The following is a 21,111-nucleotide window of genomic DNA, read 5'->3' on the forward strand; positions in this document are numbered from 1 at the left end:
TCTCATTAATCATATTGTGTATTCTTTGTCTTGTTTTTGGTAGTGGGGAAAAAATATTTTTTTCATGTTTATTTAGCTGAGACATCATTTTATTTTTTGTCCTATAAACTTGACAATTCAGCTATAAAATTCAGTTATAAAATTCAGCTATAAAATATTCTAAAACATAATTGTGCAGATAACATGTTAATTTGTTTTGTCTCAGATTTCATAGCATTATACCTACCATTGCTTTCATATAGATGTTTCAGGTGTCATCTGATCTAGAATTTGTATATTTTTTGGTAATAAAAGAAAATTTTATTTTTCTCATAGGCTTCAACTAGAATGTCTTCACTCACCACTGCTGAAATGTGACTATACTATTAACCTGTTGATTTTAGTGAGAGAGAAAGAGAACTGGACTTACTATACCAAGTACAGCATAATGAGAAGGAGCTGTACAGCTATGATTTTATAAGCAGAATTTTGGGAACACTAAAATGCTCAGTTTTAAAAATATGTACAATTAAAACCCATCATCAGGAAAGTAAATACTAGCCCACCTGTTGTATTCTAATTTTTCCACCAATGATGAAATTGGCAAAGTATCTACCATACTGAGCTCAACCCAAGGAACATGTGAAAAGAACAGTTCTCAAGAAAGCTGAAAGTGGTCAGTTAAAAGACTAATTATTAGAAGGAGGCATAGAGATCACTTGAAGGACACGGTTTTTGAGTGATGAACAACTGAATACAACAAAAAAGCAAAAAGTCTTCCCTCTTCTGTGGGATTCTAGTGCCCTGTCATGGGGTTCTCCCCTCTGCTTGTTTAGTACTCTGGTTATTCACAGTATTAAGTATCCTTAGTTGTAGGATTGGGCAGGAAATGGTTAGTCCTTTCAAATTGTGATTTGCTGTTGCTGCTGTTGTTGTTCTCAATCTGCTTGTTCCAGATGCTTCTGGATGTATTTGCACTTTCTGATAATCAACAGGTTGATTGCATAGGTTGGCTATCTGTTTTCTTTAGCACATAAAACCTGTTTTGTTCTTTGGAACAAGTGGTTGAATATATTTCATCTGCTTCTGCCACAGCAAAGAGTTGGTTAACACTTACTACTAATGAGAGTAGAGTACTAAGAGTTGGTTAACACTTATGCTAAGAGCTATCCATCTAGGAATAAGTCATGTTAACTGCTATAGACAGTGAAGAAAAAATAAGGGTTTTTTTTGTGTGTGTTTTCCTTTTTTTTGTTTGTTTTGATTTTTGTTGTTGTTTTTCTTGGTCATTAAGTATGTTTGAGGAACTCTCCATATTGAAACCATTCTTTGTGGGGATGCCTGGGATTTCAAAATATTGTAAAGAGGCTTTGAAGCCAGAAACCAAAATAAATACGGATAAATTACCAGGAAAAGTTGATGTTTGCTTAAGAGTTCTAAGGTAACTCAGGAATCAAATACCTGAATTTTTAAGGGCGGTGTTGTGTAACCTCACCTCTGAGTGCTAGAGGATTTGAAAGTGCCCAGTTACACTGGAGAGATTTTAAAAGGGCTGTCATGGATGTTCATGAGCTAGAGACCACAAGTCAATGCTAGGCAATTTGTTGAAACTATGTAAAATATAATAATTAATGGATAAATAAATAAAAATTAAGTTTTGTGAAGCCTAGCTCTTGTGAAAGGGAAGCCGTTCATCATAATTTTGCTGGACTTCCTGGAAAGAGCCTGTATGTTTCTGGTTGGTATTTACTGGATTTTCCTACAGATTTTAATAATGTCACTTTCCTAGAGCTCTTAAAGAATCTAAGTCACCATCGGGTAAGGGGGAAGCTCTTACATGAAAAGCTGCTTAAAATATAAGAAAGAGACAATATCTGTAAGTGGTTAGTTTTCACTGTAGAGGTAGCTCACCAAAGTGACATCTAGCAGTGGGTGGGTGTTCAACACATCCATTAATGGCTTGGAAAAGGAAGTGAATAGTGAAAGGACATAGTTTTGTGAAGATGCCAAGCTAGTCAAGCATCTTGCAAAGCTGAGCTCTTGCATGCTGAAAATGTATGTGGATTAATGTAAAATGAAGTACTTGTGGAGAATAAGTGGGGTAAAACATCCCAGCTTCACCTGTTAAAATGATCTCAGCATCCATCATTTTGTTACACAGAAGCAAGGAGGTGGGGAACAGATTGGAAAGTCTGTGAAAGAATGGATGAAACTGGGATCAAACCCAGAGTAAGGAGGAACAGTGTGAGAAAACGAGTGGTGTGTGATTACAAGCTTGAAATGAAAGGTTCAGGAAGGTATGTCAGACAGACAATGCACAATGTCCACAGATCTTCAGAGAAGTCTAAGTGTGTGGTGTGTGTGGTATCTCCCTTGGGTAATGTGCTGAGTGTCATAGGTCCTGCAGTGACCTCTTTTAGACAGTTCTTCCCCTCTGATAACTTACATGGTCAAAAGCTCTGGTAACCTGAGGGAGGAATCTGATGAGAGTTTTGCTGTCCATCTGAAAAGGAGAGAGGAAATGACTAGCCACAGCTCCCATCAGGAGTACTGCTCAGGACTGCCAGACAACCAGACAGCTCTACCAGTATCTTGCCAGCAAGATACTGTGTGTGGGGAGAGAAAAGCAAAGCAGTCACCTGCCCTGCAGACGCACCTTGGCTCTTCATGAAAGTACTAAGGAACTGTTTGATTGTTGTGCTCATCTTAGGCAGGGGGAGGTAGATCCAGCCACTCAAAAGATAAGGCTTCCCTATTTCAGTAAGTTGCTAGTTCAGCATGCAGTAAGCAAGTGAGGATACTTTGTGCTCTTAGAGCAGCTTTCTGTTTAGGGGATACAGCTGTGAAAGGAGTCCCGGAGGGACTGTGGCGTTGGTTCCCTAGTGCGGTCCTGGCTGCTAGACAACATTTGTGTCTCTGAAGGATCATCCAGGGATGCGCTGCACAGTGTTGCATGGGGCCTGGAAGTATGCATTCTGCTCTCTGGCTCTTACAAAAGACTGAGACATGATGAGGTAAAGAGGATATGTGCAATTTAGTATGATATATATAAATAAGCTCCTTAACTGGAGGAATTAGTGCAGAAGTAGATTAGTCCTGAGATTACACCAATAACAGAACTGTCTATCCTACTTCAGGTTCAAAGCCATGGGATACATTAAGAGTAGTCAGCATGAATCAGCTTGCCATTTAAATTTAAGTAGGTGTAGTAAACAGTCTATTTTGGCACAAAACCTTAGTGAATGACTTGCCTTAGACTTAAAGAGCTGTGCTCTTGCCTTGCTATTTCTGTTTTTTGTAATAAATGTGCCCTCAGATGTTGCTGCCACTGACCCCATCTCTTGAACTAGGAAATATGTTTTTCTCTCATTATTGCTGGTGATGCTGGGGGGAATTACTTACTAATGGTGTGTGGAGGATTGATCCCAGTTGCCGGCTAAGCCCTCACTCAGTTGCTTGCTCACCATCACCACCAGTGGGATGGAGGAGAGAATCAGATGGTTGAAAGTGAGAAGAAAAAACAGTGGATCAAGACAGTTAATAAATGAAAGAAAGAAAAACAAGCGATGCAAAAGCAATCGCTCACCACCAGCCAATCCCCAAGAAACAGCTGTTTTGGAGAAATTCCCTCCAGTTTTATTGCTGTGCATGCTATTACGCAGTAAGGTATATACCTTTGATCAGTTCATGTCAGCTGTCCCAGCTGCATCCTCTACCAGCCTCTTGCTCACCATCAGCCTCCCTGCTGTGGGGGGCAGTGTGACAAACAGAGAGGTCTTGGTGCTGTGCAAGCACTGTTCAGCAGGAGCTAAAACAATGTTTTGGTCACAAACCTAAAAAATAATATCACCATATGAGCTGCTCTGAAGAAAATTAACTCCATCCCAACAAGACCAAGTACAAGGTGTTGCTTAGAATCATAGAATCATTAAAGCTGGAAAACACCCCCAAGATTATCTGTTCCAACCATCACCCTACCACCACCATCACCCACTAAACCATGTCCCTAAGCACCAGGTTCAACCTTTCCTTAAACACCCCCAGGGGGACGGTGACTCCACCACCTCCCTGGGCAACCCATTCCAATACCAAACCACCCTTTCTGAGAAGAAATTTCTAATTTCCAACTTACTGACCGGGGTGACCTGTGAATATAAATGATGACTGAAGAAATACAAAATAAACATCCCATATTTTGTTAGTATCATCTCTTATGATGTCTAGGTCATAAATTTTTTTAAGAATTTGCTATAGGAGTATTTTTAACTTTTGTTTGTAGTTGTGTTTTGTTCTGAATGCTTGAGGATATTGGTATTGTCACTAAAATAAGAACTCTCATTCCCTCAGTAACACCAGTAAACAATATCCTCTTACAGGGTTCAACAAATAGAACAATTTTGTTTGATTTATGAATAGACTTTTCAGCAAAACTGAAATCAATTATTGTATCTTCATGCTGAGACCTGTAGAATGTTGGCAGCAGTATGAATTTTTGTGTCTGTTTCTCTTTGTGATCATGTTGCTGACTCCAGCTGTGAAATATTTTCGTAAGAATTTTAGGAGGTCGCTCAGTTCTCAAATGGTGTATGCTAACTGGAAAGGGAAAATTCTTACAGATTAAGTAGGTGTTTTTAATACCAGTGATGTGGGAACATACTTCAAGATAGCATGTGTTTTATCTGTCCCAATTGATCACTTAGTTGCAATGATATATTGGTAGAGAAGGGGGTTGGGAGCAGTTAACTGACAGAGTACTTTGTCTTCATGGGTTGAGTCTGATCTTTTAAATCTTCACACAACCAGCATTGGTGCTTACTCAAGTTTAAAAAAAAAAAAAAAAAAAAGTGACATACAATTGGACATCTTTCTCTTGGCTTTTTTTTTTTTTTTTTTTTTTCTCCAAAGCTCTCAGGCCTAAATGCTGAAGCTTTTCTCTTATGCACTTCTTTTGAGTTACTGTGCTAAAATCACTGGGCGTGTTTTAGGAGTTTTTGTGTGATTTTAAGGAGGAAGGCTGAATAGTAATTCAAAGTACTTGAAATTCAAATTATTGTAGAAAGAAGCAAACAATCTCAAAGAGAATGGAATCTGCTTTTTGGAAAGCCCTGTGATGGGCTAGCTGGAATAGGAAGAGTGCTGACTTGATCCCTCATATCCCAGGACCCTTGTTGAGCTTAAGCCTTTATAAAGGTCTTTAAGATACTATGTCTCCTTTAACTAATCTGTTTTCTCATCTATTAATTTCAACACAGCAGATACATGCTTTAGGATGTTGTGATAACTACTTAAGCAATCAGAAGAAATTTTCTTCTTTGAGGTATTTGACAGGGTCTGTAAGATTTTCTTAGCTTCCTCTTGATTCATGGACTCAAGAGATTATCAACCTTTTTTTAAGAACACTTACCCAGGCACGAATTGTATCAAACTGTCAGCAAAGATAGGACAAAATGAGCCCTCAGTAAAAAATCTAGTTTCACTGGCTCTGTGTGCAGGAGAAGGGAAGGCATGTCTTTATGTGCTTCCTACCCTGTTTCCCTACCACACAGCCGAAGGATTTAGTTTCATTACACATATGATGTGACAATGAGTATTTGAACTACATTACTGAAAAGTTTATTGCAATGTTAGTAGATAACATATCCTGCTGCCTAGAGCCAGTGCTGTCTCAGTCTTCCATCACCTCTGTAGTGTGACATTACCAAAGGGGTGCAAGAGTGTGATCTTTCTGCTGATGTTGATTCCTTGGATGTCTAAATTCTCAAGCAGTGACACTTCCTATCTCCGCCAGTTGGGATTTTATTCTGAAAACTTACTGAAAACATCCTGATTAGTCTAATAGTCATATGTATGTAATAACTAGACTAAGCAAAGTCTCAAATGTTTGAGTTGCCTTAATAATGTATAATAGTGGAAATGACTATTTTGTGTATTTTTTTCTATATCTGCACCAAACAAGACTTGTGATGTATATAGAATTACATATAGGTAATAATCTGCAAGAACTGCCAGGGCTATTGCATTCTATGTTGTTTTGGCTCCTCATTTATACCCACTGAATTCTTTCCTTGTCAGGATGCCTCAGTGAATGCCATGAAAGTGGGTTGGGTTGTTTTCATGTTCATAGATACAGTTCCAAACTTGTTACTTTTTTGTTTACCCTAGTTGTTGAAAGCTAGAGTGTCAGAGCTTTTCACAATGATAAACTAGCTTACACATAACATCTGTTGTTCATTCACGTAGAGAGAAATAGAGGTTTCCTATTGCAATCATGCAATTATTGTGTTGAAGAGCATTGGAGTACTTTATATACTTGTTCTTTAAATTAAAATCAGCTAGCAACAGGATCGGCATTAGTCTTTGCTTCTGAAATCTTGATGTGAGTCACTAGAATTATAAACACTAATTTTAAGTGTAGCCATAAACATACATTTTTTAGCTAAAATAAAAGCATTCAAATGTTTTTATTCTGTGATAAATCCCCATAATTTTGAAACAATAGCAAAAAAATAAAAATAAAAGAGCAAACTTTAATAGGAGTAATAGAAATGCATATTATTAAAAGGTAGTCACGCTGCAATCTCTGTGTACAGTATATTCCTCTTAGAGGAAAGGAAGCAAAAATTATTTCTAGATGCATAACTACATACTGGATTCTTCTGTGATTTAAGTGATTGGTTTTTATCCAAGGCTACTTCAGTGTCATTTATGGTTCTCCAGATTACCTCTTTGAGCCAAATTTGATTGCTGTGCAGTAAGACAGCATGACTTGTACTTTTATAATGAATACTCATACTGATTAATGATTCACCATACAGGGAAAACTCACTGGGGAGTACATATTCCTTACTGCAATACCTTTTAATTAAGGAAACATATTTGGATTTTCTTATTCCACTGATTTGATGCAGTTGCCAGTGCAGTTGATACAGTGCAGTTGATAATTTGGCTTTTACCATAGATTTCACGATACTGGAGCTTTTTTTAAATGTATCTGTACTTTCTACCCACAGAAGGGTGATGTAACAGTAGACTATGGAAACAACATGCAGAAAGTGACTTTTAAAGGAATGTCAGTCTAATATTTTTAAATATATCTTCTTTAAACAAGATTCACAGAATCACAGAATCACAGAATTTCTAGGTTGGAAGAGACCTCAAGATCATCGAGTCCAACCTCTAACCTAACACTAACAGTCCCCACTAAACCATATCCCTAAGCTCTACATCTAAACGTCTTTTGAAGACTTCCAGGGATGGTGACTCCACCACCTCCCTGGGCAGCCTGTTCCAATGCCTCACAACCCTTTCAGTAAAGAAGCTCTTCCTAACATCTGACCTAAAACTCCCCTGGCACAACTTTAGCCCATTCCCCCTCGTCCTGTCACCAGGCACGTGGGAGAACAGGCCAACCCCCACCTCTCTACAGCCTCCTTGAAGGTATCTGTAGAGAGCGATAAGGTCGCCCCTGAGCCTCCTCTTCTCCAGGCTGAATAAGCCCAGCTCCTTCAGCCGCTCCTCGTAGGACTTGTTCTCCAGGCCCCTCACCAGCTTCATCGCCCTTCTTTGGACCCGCTCAAGCACCTCCATGTCCTTCTTGTAGCGAGGGGCCCAAAACTGAACACAGTACTCGAGGTGCGGCCTCACCAGAGCCGAGTACAGGGGGACGATCACCTCCCTAGCCCTGCTGGTCACACTATTTCTGATACAAGCCAGGATGCCGTTGGCCTTCTTGGCCACCTGAGCACACTGCTGGCTCATATTCAGTTTACAAAACAACAAGAACCTATTAAAACAATTCAGTTCAAGTTGGAAAAGGAATTAAGAGATCAGTTTACAAATGATTATGCTGCTTTTTCAGTTCTAGGGTTTTTTTTTAGTATTCTACATGGATGTGCTGATTGAAGCATGGTATTCCTGTTGTGGAGGAGGAGAATAAGATCACAAAGGTAGATGCAGCTACACCATCTGACAAAGAGTGACAGCATGTCAGCAGTGAACTATGTCACCTAAATGCTTTTACCAGCGATGTCTTCATGGTTACACCAATGAGTTTCCTATTTAGCAAATCCATGCCCAGTACGATTAAAAATCTGTATAAAAGTGCATGTACAAGATTAAGCTTTCAAATGAAACCATAGCATCTGATATCGACATTTCCGTGAGCATTAATAAATAGAATAAATATTTTTTGTTTTACCTAAGGGTTTATTTATAGTATAAAATATACCTCTATGTACCTGTGTGTACTCTGTGCCTGACTTCAGCCTGAACAGGCTTTTGCAATTTGACCTTGGAGTGAGCAAAGTCGGGTGTATAACCTCTGAGGTGTGAAACCCTTCCGTGAGGGTGTCCACCATCTACCATCCATTGTCATCCCAAGGGTCACAGAAGGAATCTGGTCTTGCAATCTTTCAACTTCCAGTTCAGAATTTACTATTGCTACTGGGCATTTGTGGAACCTAGTCATAAAAAAAGTTGTTTCCATTTTTTCCACATTACTAAAAATTTACATGACACATCCATAAGAAAGGACTTAGATACATAAACCATCTCCTCATTTATTTTTTAATAGAATTTCATGTGACCAAGAAAGGGCTACTACCAGCCCCAGAACTATGTCCCAGAAGAATCTTAAAAACTCAATGGAAAAAGCTGTTACAGCTGTTTAAAAGAAATACAAGAGATATAATTAAAAATAATATTGAAATTTATATTCAGTGCTTAGTTTGAATAAGTATTTAAAAGTTACTGACACCTCTGTTTTCAAGTGTATGTAGAAGGTAGATTTTAGAAAGATTTTTAACTCTGCTGGCTGATTTTATTCAATTTTGAAAAAGTAATTTAGAAAAAAAAAGTTGAAATCAGTTGCTATCCTGAAGGAGATGGATTCCTTGGCAGTTAGGTACAGGTTATGAAAATGTAGTGGGTAGATAATGAAGAGTGAAGTGTTGCTGAAGTTACTGTGATGGGGGAGTTAAAGTAACCAATATATCTATGTAAGATGGAGAGTTTCTCTGATTCAATTATGCACTGAGCAGTATTTTTCTATCTGTATTCCAGAAAATACAGTGGAATTCACTATTTTTTGATGGTTATCTGTTTTACCATAGTTGTTATTGTTTACTTCTATTTCTTATTTTGCTCAGTCTATTTTTAATTTTTCTTATACCCTCCATCGCTGTTCTTAATAATGATTTAACAGGGATATTAACCTGCTGACGTTTTATACAGCTGTCGTTAGGTCATGGGATGGTCACAATGGTAGCTGTTGATTGTCGGCTATATTCTTGTAGATTGTTTCCATGAGTCCAGGAAACCATGCTGTCACAAGATCAATAAATAAATAAGAAATAACCACAGAATCTCAATGTTTAAGGCTGGAAGGGACCTCTGAGGGTCATCTGGTCAAACCCCACTGCTCAGGTAGGGACACCTAGAGCAGGTTGCCCAGCACCATGACCACGCAGTCACTGTCTCACTCCCCTTCTTCAGCAGAAAATTAGATGGAAAAGCCAGTGTTGTCATCTCCATGGTGGAGAGCTCTTACCAATTACTGTCATAAGCAAAACAGACTTGACTTGGGGAAAATAAATTTAATGTAGTGTCAAAAACAGAGTAGGATGGTGAGAAAGACAAAAATCGGAATACACTTCCCCCAGCCTTGATCAGGTGGGTCTGCTGGAGCTGGCCGGAACAGGCTGGGTCTGACATGGGGCAGCCCTGGCCTCCTCTCACACAGCGGCCCTGCAGCCCCCTGCTGCTGCCTGGGTACCTGCAGCCCATATGTGGGGATAAGATGTTTTTGTTTGGATGTAGAGCTTTTTTTCTTTCCCTCCATGAAAACTGAGGTGAAGTTTTCACATAATCTTAGAAAGACAATTCTTTTTGTGTTTGTGTGTGTGTGTGCTCAAACTCCAAGTAGAATTTCAGCAGTGATATTAGGTACAGGAATACATGAATTATTTATGTATGCCTTCCAGTATGTTCCCAACAGGCTAGTAGTATTTTTCCTGTTCATCTATCTATGATCATCCAAGATTTAAATTTGATTCTCTCAGGAGCATGTATATTCTCTGACCTACAGAATCTCATTTGTTTTTCTGTAACACTGGTATGAAATAGTGCTGCTGTTGTGGAAATTAAATACAACAGATTTATTTTACATTGTGGTTATTCAGCTATGGTGTACTCTGTTAGGCTTCTTAATTTTTATTTTTCTTCTACTTGCTCTTTTTCCATTTGTTTTTAGTGATGAGTGCCCTTGTATGTCGGTTAAAAGCTTATCGTCAAACCTAATTTATGAGAGAAGATGAAAATAATTGGGGTGGGTTTTCTAAGAAGAGGGCCCAGAGCAGAAGAAAGGGTACAGTAGTCATCCTATACGCTAGTGATTTTTGAAGAGGACTGATTAAATAATTCAATTTCTGTGTTCATTATACATATGACAGGAAACATGGAACTTAAGTTGTACTAGGAAAAGCTCATATTAAACAGTAAAGCAAGCTTTCTGCCAGAAAGGTGGGTGGAAACCTGTGACAGACTGAGGAGGCCACGGGAGGCTTCAGCAAGGGATGTTGTGAAGGACTGATTATGTATCTTAAATATTCAAGATTAGTTGGGCAGAAAAAAAAATCTACAGTGTTGAGGTTTGGCAGTGGGCTAGGGAACTTGGAGGTCCTTTTCAGCTGTATTTGCTGTAATTCTTCAGTACTATCAATTTTAAGTCCCATTAAGATCCAGGAATGTCCAATTTCTTATACTGAAGACCAAACTGAATTAAAATGTGTGCCTAAACTGATCAGGTGGACTAATGCAAATGCATGCCTTTGCTCCCTTAAGTGTTGAGCGATGCTATTGCTGCTGATGCATGTATGATTTTTTTGAACATAACTATCTTTAGTACAGTAGCTTCTCAGTTATTATTGAAAACACATTCTCTGTTTTCTTTCTGCACAGTGTTTCTCTTATAAATTTGTGTAATACAAAAATGCTGAAACACATAATATTAAAACCTCAGCTGGATAAAGTCATACTGAATATTCAATGTCATTATCTAATTAAATGCAATTTGTTGCAATCTTTCCATCTCAAATACCTGTAGTAATAAACTGAACTAATGGCATAGAAATTAAAATTTATATTGTGTCCAAAAGAAGTGTTTTATTGGGCGCACAACACATTACTTTTAACATCAGGCACATTGCTTGTGATTTCTCTGTTTCTAGCTAAACAGGACATGCCTTTTTTTTAAATCATTTTTTCAAGCTCCAAATAAAAACAAAATGAAACAAAAACTGAAATCCTGGAAATATGAAGTGGCTGTATATTAGCTACTGTTCAGTCCAGATTCTGAGCCTATTTGATTGTTGCAATAAGCTGTACTTACAGTTTATTGAAATGGTTGTGTTACCAGTTTTTTTCCCACTTAAATTGATTTTTTGCAAAATTTTAAAAACTGCTTTAGCAACATACAGTGTTCTTCGGTGGAAACAAAGTGTTTACCAAAAAAATCTGCCTGAAAATTACAATTAAAAAAAAAAGTTGAATATGGTTCCAAAAAAAAAAAAAGTTCAGGATAGAAACACACTGCATCACACTGATGGAATCGTTCTGAGTGCAGAGAAACAGCTGTTGTCTTATCAGTAGCATCTTTTAAGGTCAGAGAAGCTTCCCCATTGATCCTTGCTGTCTCTCACGCATAGACTTTAAATATTTTGGAGTGCTTTTACTAGGCAACTGTTTTGTGTTGCGGGTAAATGTTTTCCAGCAACTCATGCAGGCTCATTTTCCCCCACCTTCCTGAAAACCTAACAGCAGTAGAAAACCACCAGTCCTTGGTCAGCCTCATTTGACATTGCTCTTGGAGAGTGTCACAGGCCCAAACCAGTCCTGAGTCCAGGAATTTTTCTTAATTAGGTATATTGCCAATTAACATAAACTTCAAATTATTGATTCTGGTATTGAGAAACAGGGAAGACAACTGGTTAAATGAAAATGTGGAGAAGACACCTCTCTTCCCCCTACCCTGATGTCCTGTCCCAATGCTACCTGTTAGACTCCGTCCCTTAGGTGAGGCGATGGGTGAGCTCCTCCTACAGGGCTCACCCTTGCAGCAGTCCCTCCATTGAGCATGTACACATGCACGTGCACACATTCATACACCCTTTCCCTCCCCAAAAACCCTACTTATGTATCTGAAGCAATGATGTTACCAAAGCTAAAAAATCAGTATTTACCACTTCAGTTGATTTGCTTACAAAAAGAGTCATATAGCAATATGTAGCTGCTTTAATTAAAAATGTCTTCTGATATATAATCTTGTGCTTCAATATGTAAACTATAATCTAGCCTGAGATTTTTCTTAAGAGAAAAAAAAAAAAAAAAGTTATATTTTATAGAAACATGGGCTTTGAACAGCAGGGTGGAGCAAAGGCAGGAGTTTTGCCATTGATGTGAATGATGATTTCTGTGCACATATTATCCCGCTGATGACATCCCTGGGAATTTCCCTGCTGCTCTTAAGGAAGGCTATCCAGCTGGCAGCCTGTGGGCAGGTTTTGTTCCACAAAATAATTCTGTCCATCTCCCACATGGGTCTGATCTTGTCCTAACTTGCTTGTGTGTAAAGATGCATGCTACTTCTCTGCTCATTTAGTTCTGGGAAGTGGCATGACTTTGCTACTGAGGTCTGCCTGTAGTGTATTTAACTAGAGGTACTACTGTATAGTTTAGCCTTCAGAAAAATATATCTTTCCGCAGTCACCACAGTCACCTATTTTTTTAAAGAAATAAAAAAATAAAATATTTTTCTTGTAACAGGTCTCAAAAATGGCTTAAGAACTGGTGTGCTGTTTTTTTTTTTCAAAAATACTTTGATAAAATATTGTCAAAATATAATAAAAATATAATAAAATATTGTCAAAAATACCTTTTAGACTAGAATGAAGATATAGTCACCTTAGGCCTATGAAGTAGTCATTCAATTTAGGAAGTTCTAGGAACACTAGAAGTTTTATATTTCTCTTGTATGTTTTGTTGGTTTACTGTTTGCAAAACACTTCATGATTCATTACTTTCATGATATGGTAATTTTGTGTTGGATACTGCTATTGGAATACTATACAAAAATCACAGATAAAAATGATCTGAATATTCTCCAAATGTATTGTCATGAATATTTAAGAGTAAGGCTGGGAGATCTTTTAATATTTTGTTTTGTTTTGAAACCACTTTTTAAATGTACTCATAATTTAAAATAAGTTATATATTAATTATGTTTGTATTATACAATAGATGCAAATATGTTCTACATTTTCCCTTAAATTAGTATTATTATTCTTACATACATGTGATTTCTGATATTTATGTATATTGACTTTCTTATAACAAAAACGTTCTTTTGTTTTTCTATAAATTGCAGAAGCTATGCCTGTGCCAGACCAGCCCTCGTCTTCTGATAAGACAAGTTCCCTTAGTCCTGTGTTGAACACATCCAATGGCGATGGCTCAGAAACTGAGACAACCTCTGCCATTCTAGCTTCAGTTAAAGAACAGGTATGCAAGTGCTGCATCTGCATTCTATAGGAGAATAACATGATTTAATAGTTTTACCAAGGTTCCATAGGTGATATATGAATAATTTCATTAGCAAATGCAAATTGCAAAGAATGTGAAATATTTCTTCATGTCATTGTGCTTCCATGTACTGTCCTATGATAGATGCAATATAATTGAACTGTTCATTTTGGTCTGCTTTTCTTGTTGGCAGTCTGCATGTGGAGTTCCAGTGTGTAGGAATGGCATATAAGAGCTAACAACAAACAAGTAGCTTTGAATAACTGTTATTCTAGACTTTTTAGGTAAAAAAATAAAGAATATGAAGATCATTAAATTTAAGATATGCTTGTTTATGTTTTTATTGTATGTGCAACTTGATATGAGATGAGGGCAAAATTGTGTATAGACAGAGGCTTTTGGCCTTAGCAGGTTAAAACCAAAACTAGTAGAAATCTTTGAAGGAAAGACCTTTTGTGTGACACTGCATGATTCTAGAAAGAAGAGTTTGGACATCTTAATGTCAATTTTGGTGGGCTGATTGCCTCAGATTTTGCTTAATGCCTCTTTGTACATGAGGAGATGGTTGGTATTCTAGTTCGTGAAAACATCTGATCCCCACTACTACCTCATTTGCCTCAGCAGAAGCAGATATCCTGAAGAGACATACGATGGTTGCTTTTAGTCAACTTTATCTTGCTACGTTGTTCCTTGCGTTATAAAGTAGTGAACTTACTTGCCTAAGACATTCACTGCTACTTGAGTGATATTAATACATGAATTCACTTTATGATATTTAATACCATTCCAGTCACTGACCTTTTACCAAAAAAAAAAAAAAAAAAAGTGACCTTGCTCTTATTTTTTTCTGTTTAATACATATCAAGTATATCTTTCAGGTGTTAGAAGCTATTTATATTTCCTGGTTTTTGTTTTAAAGGCAAGTGCAAGGAAGAATGGTTGTAAAGTGGAGTTTTGTCTTAGGATTTATGGCATGCTGTTGTATTGGGTTTACCATGGTTTAAGTGTTTTAATGCATGTTTTCTTCTAGGGCAGTAGTGTTACCTGTGCATGTGATTGTGTTTTAAAACCATTTAAGACCAGTGTTTCAGCCTGTGGTACTATGTTATTTACCAAGAAAAGTATCTGCCTTGGCTATTGACTTCCTGATGTTGAATGAATGTACATGGAAGTTACATGGGTAGAAGATAGAGTGTACCTGTCTGTTGGAATGTGAAACACAGAATGGAACAGTGAGAATTACTTTTCTGTTGAGTTTTGTGATGGTGCTGCTAGATTATGCCTAGTCATGTATATTGCAACTGAACAACCAACAAACAAACAAAATAATAAATCAGTGAGTACTAGAGGGAATTGTCATTGAATCCACTGTCCAAAAAGGATTTTAATTGGAAAAAATTATCAAAGTTATCTCTGATTCCTGTCAACCACAGCAAAAAGGAACCTGCAGGTAATGAATACTGCACTCCCTTACCACTAAGAACAGTCTAGACAGCTAACCTAAGGTACTGCTGACTAACAAGGTAATCTATTGACTCATTTTGGTACAGAGCATACCAATTTGACAGGTGTCCTTTTAAGTGAACTTCCTTCTTGGTAGGTGATCTGTCCTGAAGCTGGAAGATTGTATATACTAAGCTCAAAAATGAGCCTGATTTTTTTCAGGGATGTTAATGCATTCCTCATGGTTACTTCAGCAAAGTCAGTTTGACATGCTTCTACATTCAGCCACAGTACTGAAAAGCCATGTTACTCCAATATTATCTTTCTACATTGTAGTAAAGGTTTAGAAAGAGCAAACTGTTTGTTTGTTTGTTTTCCATTATAGTGTGTTTTGACAGGCTTCCATTAGTTAGTGTTTCATTGGAGGAATTCTAGGCCACCATTCCCATGCTGCAGGCACATGAAATGCATTGTGTTAATTCAATATTAGGAGAGTAGATGAATTCTCTGTCTGTTCAGATGGCTATCCCTTGTTTTTTAGAAGAATGAATGAATGACTTGACTGACTGGTATGTGATTTTGCTTTGATTTTGACTGTAGCCAAAAATAAACCTCGAGTTTTAGAAATACAAACATGGGCAATTTTTCAAGTGTTGCTAGTAAAGAAAAAGAATATTGAGTTCATAATTTTTATGTTTGGATGAATCAAATACAGAACATTTTCTTCTTTGTCTGTGCTGATTCTTAACTTTAAAAAGTTACATTACTTCTTAAAATTATCTTGAAACAGTTGTGGCAACTTCATATGCTATTTCTCATGAAATATCTAGGTGTTTTTGAGTGACTGCAACAGAGTAAACTGGGATTTTTGATATTGATGACTGTAATGGGTGCTTCTTTGAAGAAGGCAGGATATGTAAAAGAAGGCACAGAGAAGATGTCATAACTGCTATATTTGGTTTACTTAAATTTCCTATACTTCAAATTTCCAAATACTTCATTTGGAAAATCTGAAGTTTTGCTGTGCTCCTTGCTTTGACATATAAGGCATTTCTTTTGTGTTTTAACCCTGGACTAGCACACTGAATGGCATTCAAGTTTCAGACTTTTAAGAAACAATTGCAACAAGTGATGGATAAACAGTATGAACCCAGGTTTTGTCCCATGTTTCTAACTTCTAAAAAGTCAACAGACACTGCTGATGGTGAGGTCAGAATAATACACCATATTTTTAAGAAATCAGAAGATGCTAGGCAGTGAACTTTAGCTTAGGTGTTTTCAAGCTGTCCCCATAAATAAGAACTTTTGTGCGTTAAGAATATCTGTGAGTTTTTTTTTGTTTGTTTGTTTTGTCAGAATACTGTCTTTTAAGGAGAAAGCATCAAGTACTCTTAAAATCACTAGACAATTTCAATTTTCCATGCTGGATAAATTGTGGTCAAATATCTGTATGAAGAAAGACTTATCCTTTATTATGATATAGTGGCAAACACATTTGGCAAAACGTTTCACAGGCTATAAAAAACATTATTAGGCCATTTCTTTTTCTGCATTGTCATCTGCTTTTATATCTGTAAATATGAGAACAATTCTTCAACAAAATGAGGTGTGATTTTATGATTTCTGAGAACATATATGATAGATGCAACTAGAAGAAATTATTTCTTTTGCGAAAAGCATGGTATGCTTCTGGCTGGGAATTTTCATCTGTGCAAGAGACTTTTGACCCCACTTGGTGATAAAAGTTTTGTGGGAAGAGAGCTGTCCATAATGCCATTTTGAATGTAGAAATAGCTGCTGGAGAAACTTTTGAGTAAATATGTAGCTAATGCTTTTCCTGGAAGTCTGTGGTTGACAGCACTTTACTTCCTGGTATAGAAAAACATCTCTCTTGGAAGCTGAGGAAGAGCATAGTGACAGTGACCTAGTAGAGGCTTGTTATGGCAGTTTTTTTTCCTTTTTTTTTTTTTTGTGAACATGCTTGGAGAACATGAGATAAAATAATTTCCTAAGAGCATGAGAGCTCTTGAAGAACTGAATGCTATACTCCATGCAGAAATAGTCTCATATATTTGCATTGTTGTTTTTTTTTTTTTTTTGTGTGTGTGTGTGTGATTCATGTTTAGTTTCTTTCACCATCTTAGTAGTAGCCTGTTCCAGAGAACAACTCCTTTACCTTTCATAAGCTTATCTAAAGAGCAACTTGTGTAACATTTGATTTTTCTTTTGGATTACTTTGAAATCTACCTATTTCAAATCAAAAAATTTTTTTTCAGATGTTTGTCTTCCCTTCCCCTTCCAAAAACAGCTTAGGCTCCTACACTGTTGGAATGTTTCTCACACCATTAAAATAAATGATTGATTAATATGTTCTTTAACATCTTTAACATATCTCTATTAACATCTTTTAATGTTAACATCTTTAACATATCTCTAGGGTTAAACCTCTCCCAGCTTTGTAACTTAGATATTTTTTTCTAAAGTAACTTCTGATACTTTAAAATATTTACCAATATTATTGTTAGTAAACTACCTGTTTGTCAAGAAATTCTGGCTGAAACTGGCCTAAAACCAAATAAAAGGCAATAATGACTTAGTGTTGTAATGCACGTCAGTATTAAATGAAGGTAATAGATATGACTTACATGAACTTGTTTATTAGGTATTAATACATTTTGGAAATGGTTATATGTGTTATGCACATTTTATATATGTAAGTAAAACTGCAGATAAAAATGGCTCTGAAAGTTGAAAAATTTCATTTCTTTTCTTGGTTCTGCCAGATTGTTTATGCCATGTCTCTATATCATGCAAGAAGTTTCAGAATGGAAATCATGAATTTAAGTGAATGGTTGAATTCAGACTATTTTTTCTAAGGTTTTAAGGACAATAGAGCGTTAGGAAATCATTTAGTCTGACCAGCATGTCACTTCATTTCATGCAGTCATCCAAGTACTGAGCTGCAAATCTGATCACAGAATGACTTTTGCAGCTGTTTATCCTATTAAACTGAATGCCATATTGTAATGCATAATATTCACCAAAATAAAATCTCATTATAGGAAACAATAATTAGCGTAATAACCTAAAGTATTCTGTAGCTTTTCTAAATGGGTTCAATTATGATATATTCATGTCTTTCTTGACCTCAAACATCAGACTCCATCTTTGCCTTGACAAGTTTTGGCAGCTCTATTTCAGACCCATGATAATTATATTCAATTTATATATTTCTTTCACCATCTCTCTCAGTAGTATGCCAATGTATTCACTTTCTTAGCTATAGAACTCACTTGTTTCCAATGGAGTTTTAAAATACTTCAGAGATACTGATCTCCCTTTTTGCTATCTTTACTTTTCATGAATATTATTGACTTTAGATGTTAATACAGTGTAACAGGAACTTGACTGTGTATTTTTTAATATCACAAGTATATATACAGCAGACACCATTTTTCTAAGGTGCTGGATGGACCAATTTACTATTGAAATTTGAGGCTGTGCGAGTACAGCTACTGCTTCATAGATACATCCTCAAATTAATGGCATGGTGTTTGAGATGCGCAATTCCCTTTGCTGGGGTCGAGTGCAGAAGTTTTGAAGAGAGGCATCACAGTGGCTGGTGAAGAAGAAAATCATTTAATATACTTTATGCTCTGCTCTGTAGGATTCTTGAGTTCTTGATTTAGTTTGGTTCTGTTTTCATAGAGCTCTGTGGAGCAGCCATGGGTGTATTCATGTTGTGCTTCTCAGAAAATTGCAGCGTTACAAGAGTAAAGACCTAAACAAGTAATTCCTTTTCAGAAGCCTGTATTCTGTAAGGCATCCCAAAGACACAATGGAGTATAAAGAAACTAAAAATTACTGAAAAAGTGATGGGGTGATAATCCAAAACACACATTTTGCAGGTTGTTGGAGATGAGCTAAGAGTGGAAAGGCTTTTGTAAAGATTTAGTGTAATGAAGGGTATTGAGAGAATATAGCCTCCCAGCAAGACCATCTTTGAGGAGAAGGAAGAAAGCACCAATTAGGAGAATAAAATTAGTTAAATATTATGCTATTTTAACTTAATGTTGAAAAATTAGTCATTTAAAGCCAAGAATTTCAGAGAAGCTAGGTAAAATACCACTTAGTGACAGCTCAGTCTAATGTTAATTTAAAACACTATTAAAGGGCATTGTAAAGGCAAAATATTCTTTGTTATCATGCAGCCAGGATTTGAACGCACTTTTTCTGATCCACAAGCACTTCTGCCTCAACTCATTTTTTGTCATTAGTAGAAGGGTTTCAAATTTAGAATAAAAATACCCTAAGAAAGCAATATAATAATGAGCTCTGAATTGGAATTTTAATATATTATATTTGTAACAGTTTAACACTACTGATCTTTCTATCTGATATCATTCATCTTTTTTTTTTTTTTTAAATCTAAAATATTTTCACATCTAAGCTCAAGTATTTTAATCATGCTAGTGGCATAGATTCTCAATCTTACCTTGAAGTCACTGTGAAGATCCAACTGAAGTTGAAATGTTCAGGAGAGGCTACTGAACATGTGCAGAATATGAAAATGGATTTAAGCAGCCATGAGGGGAATGCTGCTAGGGAGCTGAATGACTTGAAAACAACTCTTCAGAAAGACTAGAAGGCAGCTTTGTAATAAGGAAGGTTGAGTTGTTTTGCCTTTTTATTATTATTATTTTTTTTATTATTTTTTTTTGGAGGAAGGCATGGTGATTAGATGAGTTTGCCTATTTCTTTTCAAGAGCTGGGCTTTTTAGCAAGGCTGCTGTAAAAATATACTTCAAACCATGGGTTAACTTCTTTAACTTCTTTTTGCAGTGTTTAGAATGCTTCAGAAAGTCTAATATAACATCTCTGTTTAAATGTGCAAAATGTGCAGGGTAGCAGGAGATTTGGGTGTGCCTTCTGCACTTCCTTATCTGAAAATTGTCAAAGTCATGCTTCTATATATTTGATGTTCCTCTGATTTATCTGGTTTTGGTATTTTTCTCCTTCTATGCTTATTAAGCAAAATCAATCTACATCAGTTTTTATTATATGAAAATAAGAGTTTGTAAGGCTCCTGTCTTTCAAAGACAGCATACCTCTTCTACATAGAAAAGAAAGTGCTGTTAAAAGACTAAACTGGGAACACTTCAGTTAGTGATTGTTTTAATTTCTTGTGTCTTCTCTGGAAACGAAGGAAAAACAGTAAAAGCACTCTCCGGGTACCTTCTTTAACTTCCCTCGCTAGTACTTTTCAGGCAGCTTACTTTTACAACTTCAGCTTTGAAAAGAATTTTTGAAGGAGATTTAACTTTCATCATTGTTTTATTTTTTTATTTTTTTGTTCCTTTTATGTCATTTTGAAAACTTGAATACTTCCATTGTGTTTTCCCATCTGTTTCTGTGTGTTTTGTCACATGATGGCATTTTCTACTCCTTGATGCGTTTACTGCTAAATGGAACTCTATCGTTCTGTGGGTAATTTAAATCTTTTTTATTCTAAGAAAAATCTGCTTTAATGGGTATCTGAACACTACGCATATTATGCTTTGATAAAAATATGTTACAATTCTGTTTATCCCCAAATGATAAAAACTAGAACCCAGCAAATGCTACGCTAAGTTTAAATGTAAAATAAATCTACACTTGAGAGTTAAGGTGCATTACTACCCAAACATGTTTTAACCTTGTCTTTTACTTATGTAATAATGACAATATTAAAACAGTTTAGAATCACATGATAAGCTATTTTTAGCAATGTGTAGTATGCACTTATCATTTTTTCCTTCCTTTGTAGTGAAGATGAAGCATATCTCTGAAATTTCTGGTGACAGAAACTTTTTCTACAGTTGCCTCTGATCAGAACATTTCCATTGTGAAGGGATAAGAGATGAGCAAAAGACTTTAACCTTTGCTAAGAATCTTCATGGCTTTTAAAAGTTCTTAATTCATAAATTCTCCTCCTCAAGTTTAAATTGCAGTTTTGGTGGAAGATCACTCACTTTGTCTCAGAGGGTGGTTTTACTTGTGTAACCTATAGTGTGTAACAGTGGAGCCACACAGGGTTTCCTTCTACTCTTTGTACATATATTTTCCTCTTCTGTG

General features: G+C 36.4%; 1 protein-coding gene across 8 annotated transcripts in view; it reads left to right on the forward strand.

The window, feature by feature from the left end:
- CTNND2 (catenin delta 2) overlaps positions 1–21,111 on the forward strand; it is a 647,710-nt gene that overhangs the window by 107,116 nt on the left and 519,483 nt on the right. For all 8 annotated transcript variants that reach the window (XR_004748506.1, XM_035318757.1, XM_035318750.1 and 5 more), the window contains exon 2: positions 13,400–13,533. Coding sequence is in view for 7 of the 8 variants with exons in the window: in XM_035318757.1 (XP_035174648.1) it covers positions 13,405–13,533 (129 nt within the window). In the remaining variant the exon portion in view is untranslated. The remainder of the gene's footprint in view (positions 1–13,399; positions 13,534–21,111) is intronic.

The sequence above is a fragment of the Oxyura jamaicensis genome, chromosome 2 (assembly GCF_011077185.1).
Source record: "Oxyura jamaicensis isolate SHBP4307 breed ruddy duck chromosome 2, BPBGC_Ojam_1.0, whole genome shotgun sequence".
NCBI lineage: Eukaryota > Metazoa > Chordata > Aves > Anseriformes > Anatidae > Oxyura > Oxyura jamaicensis.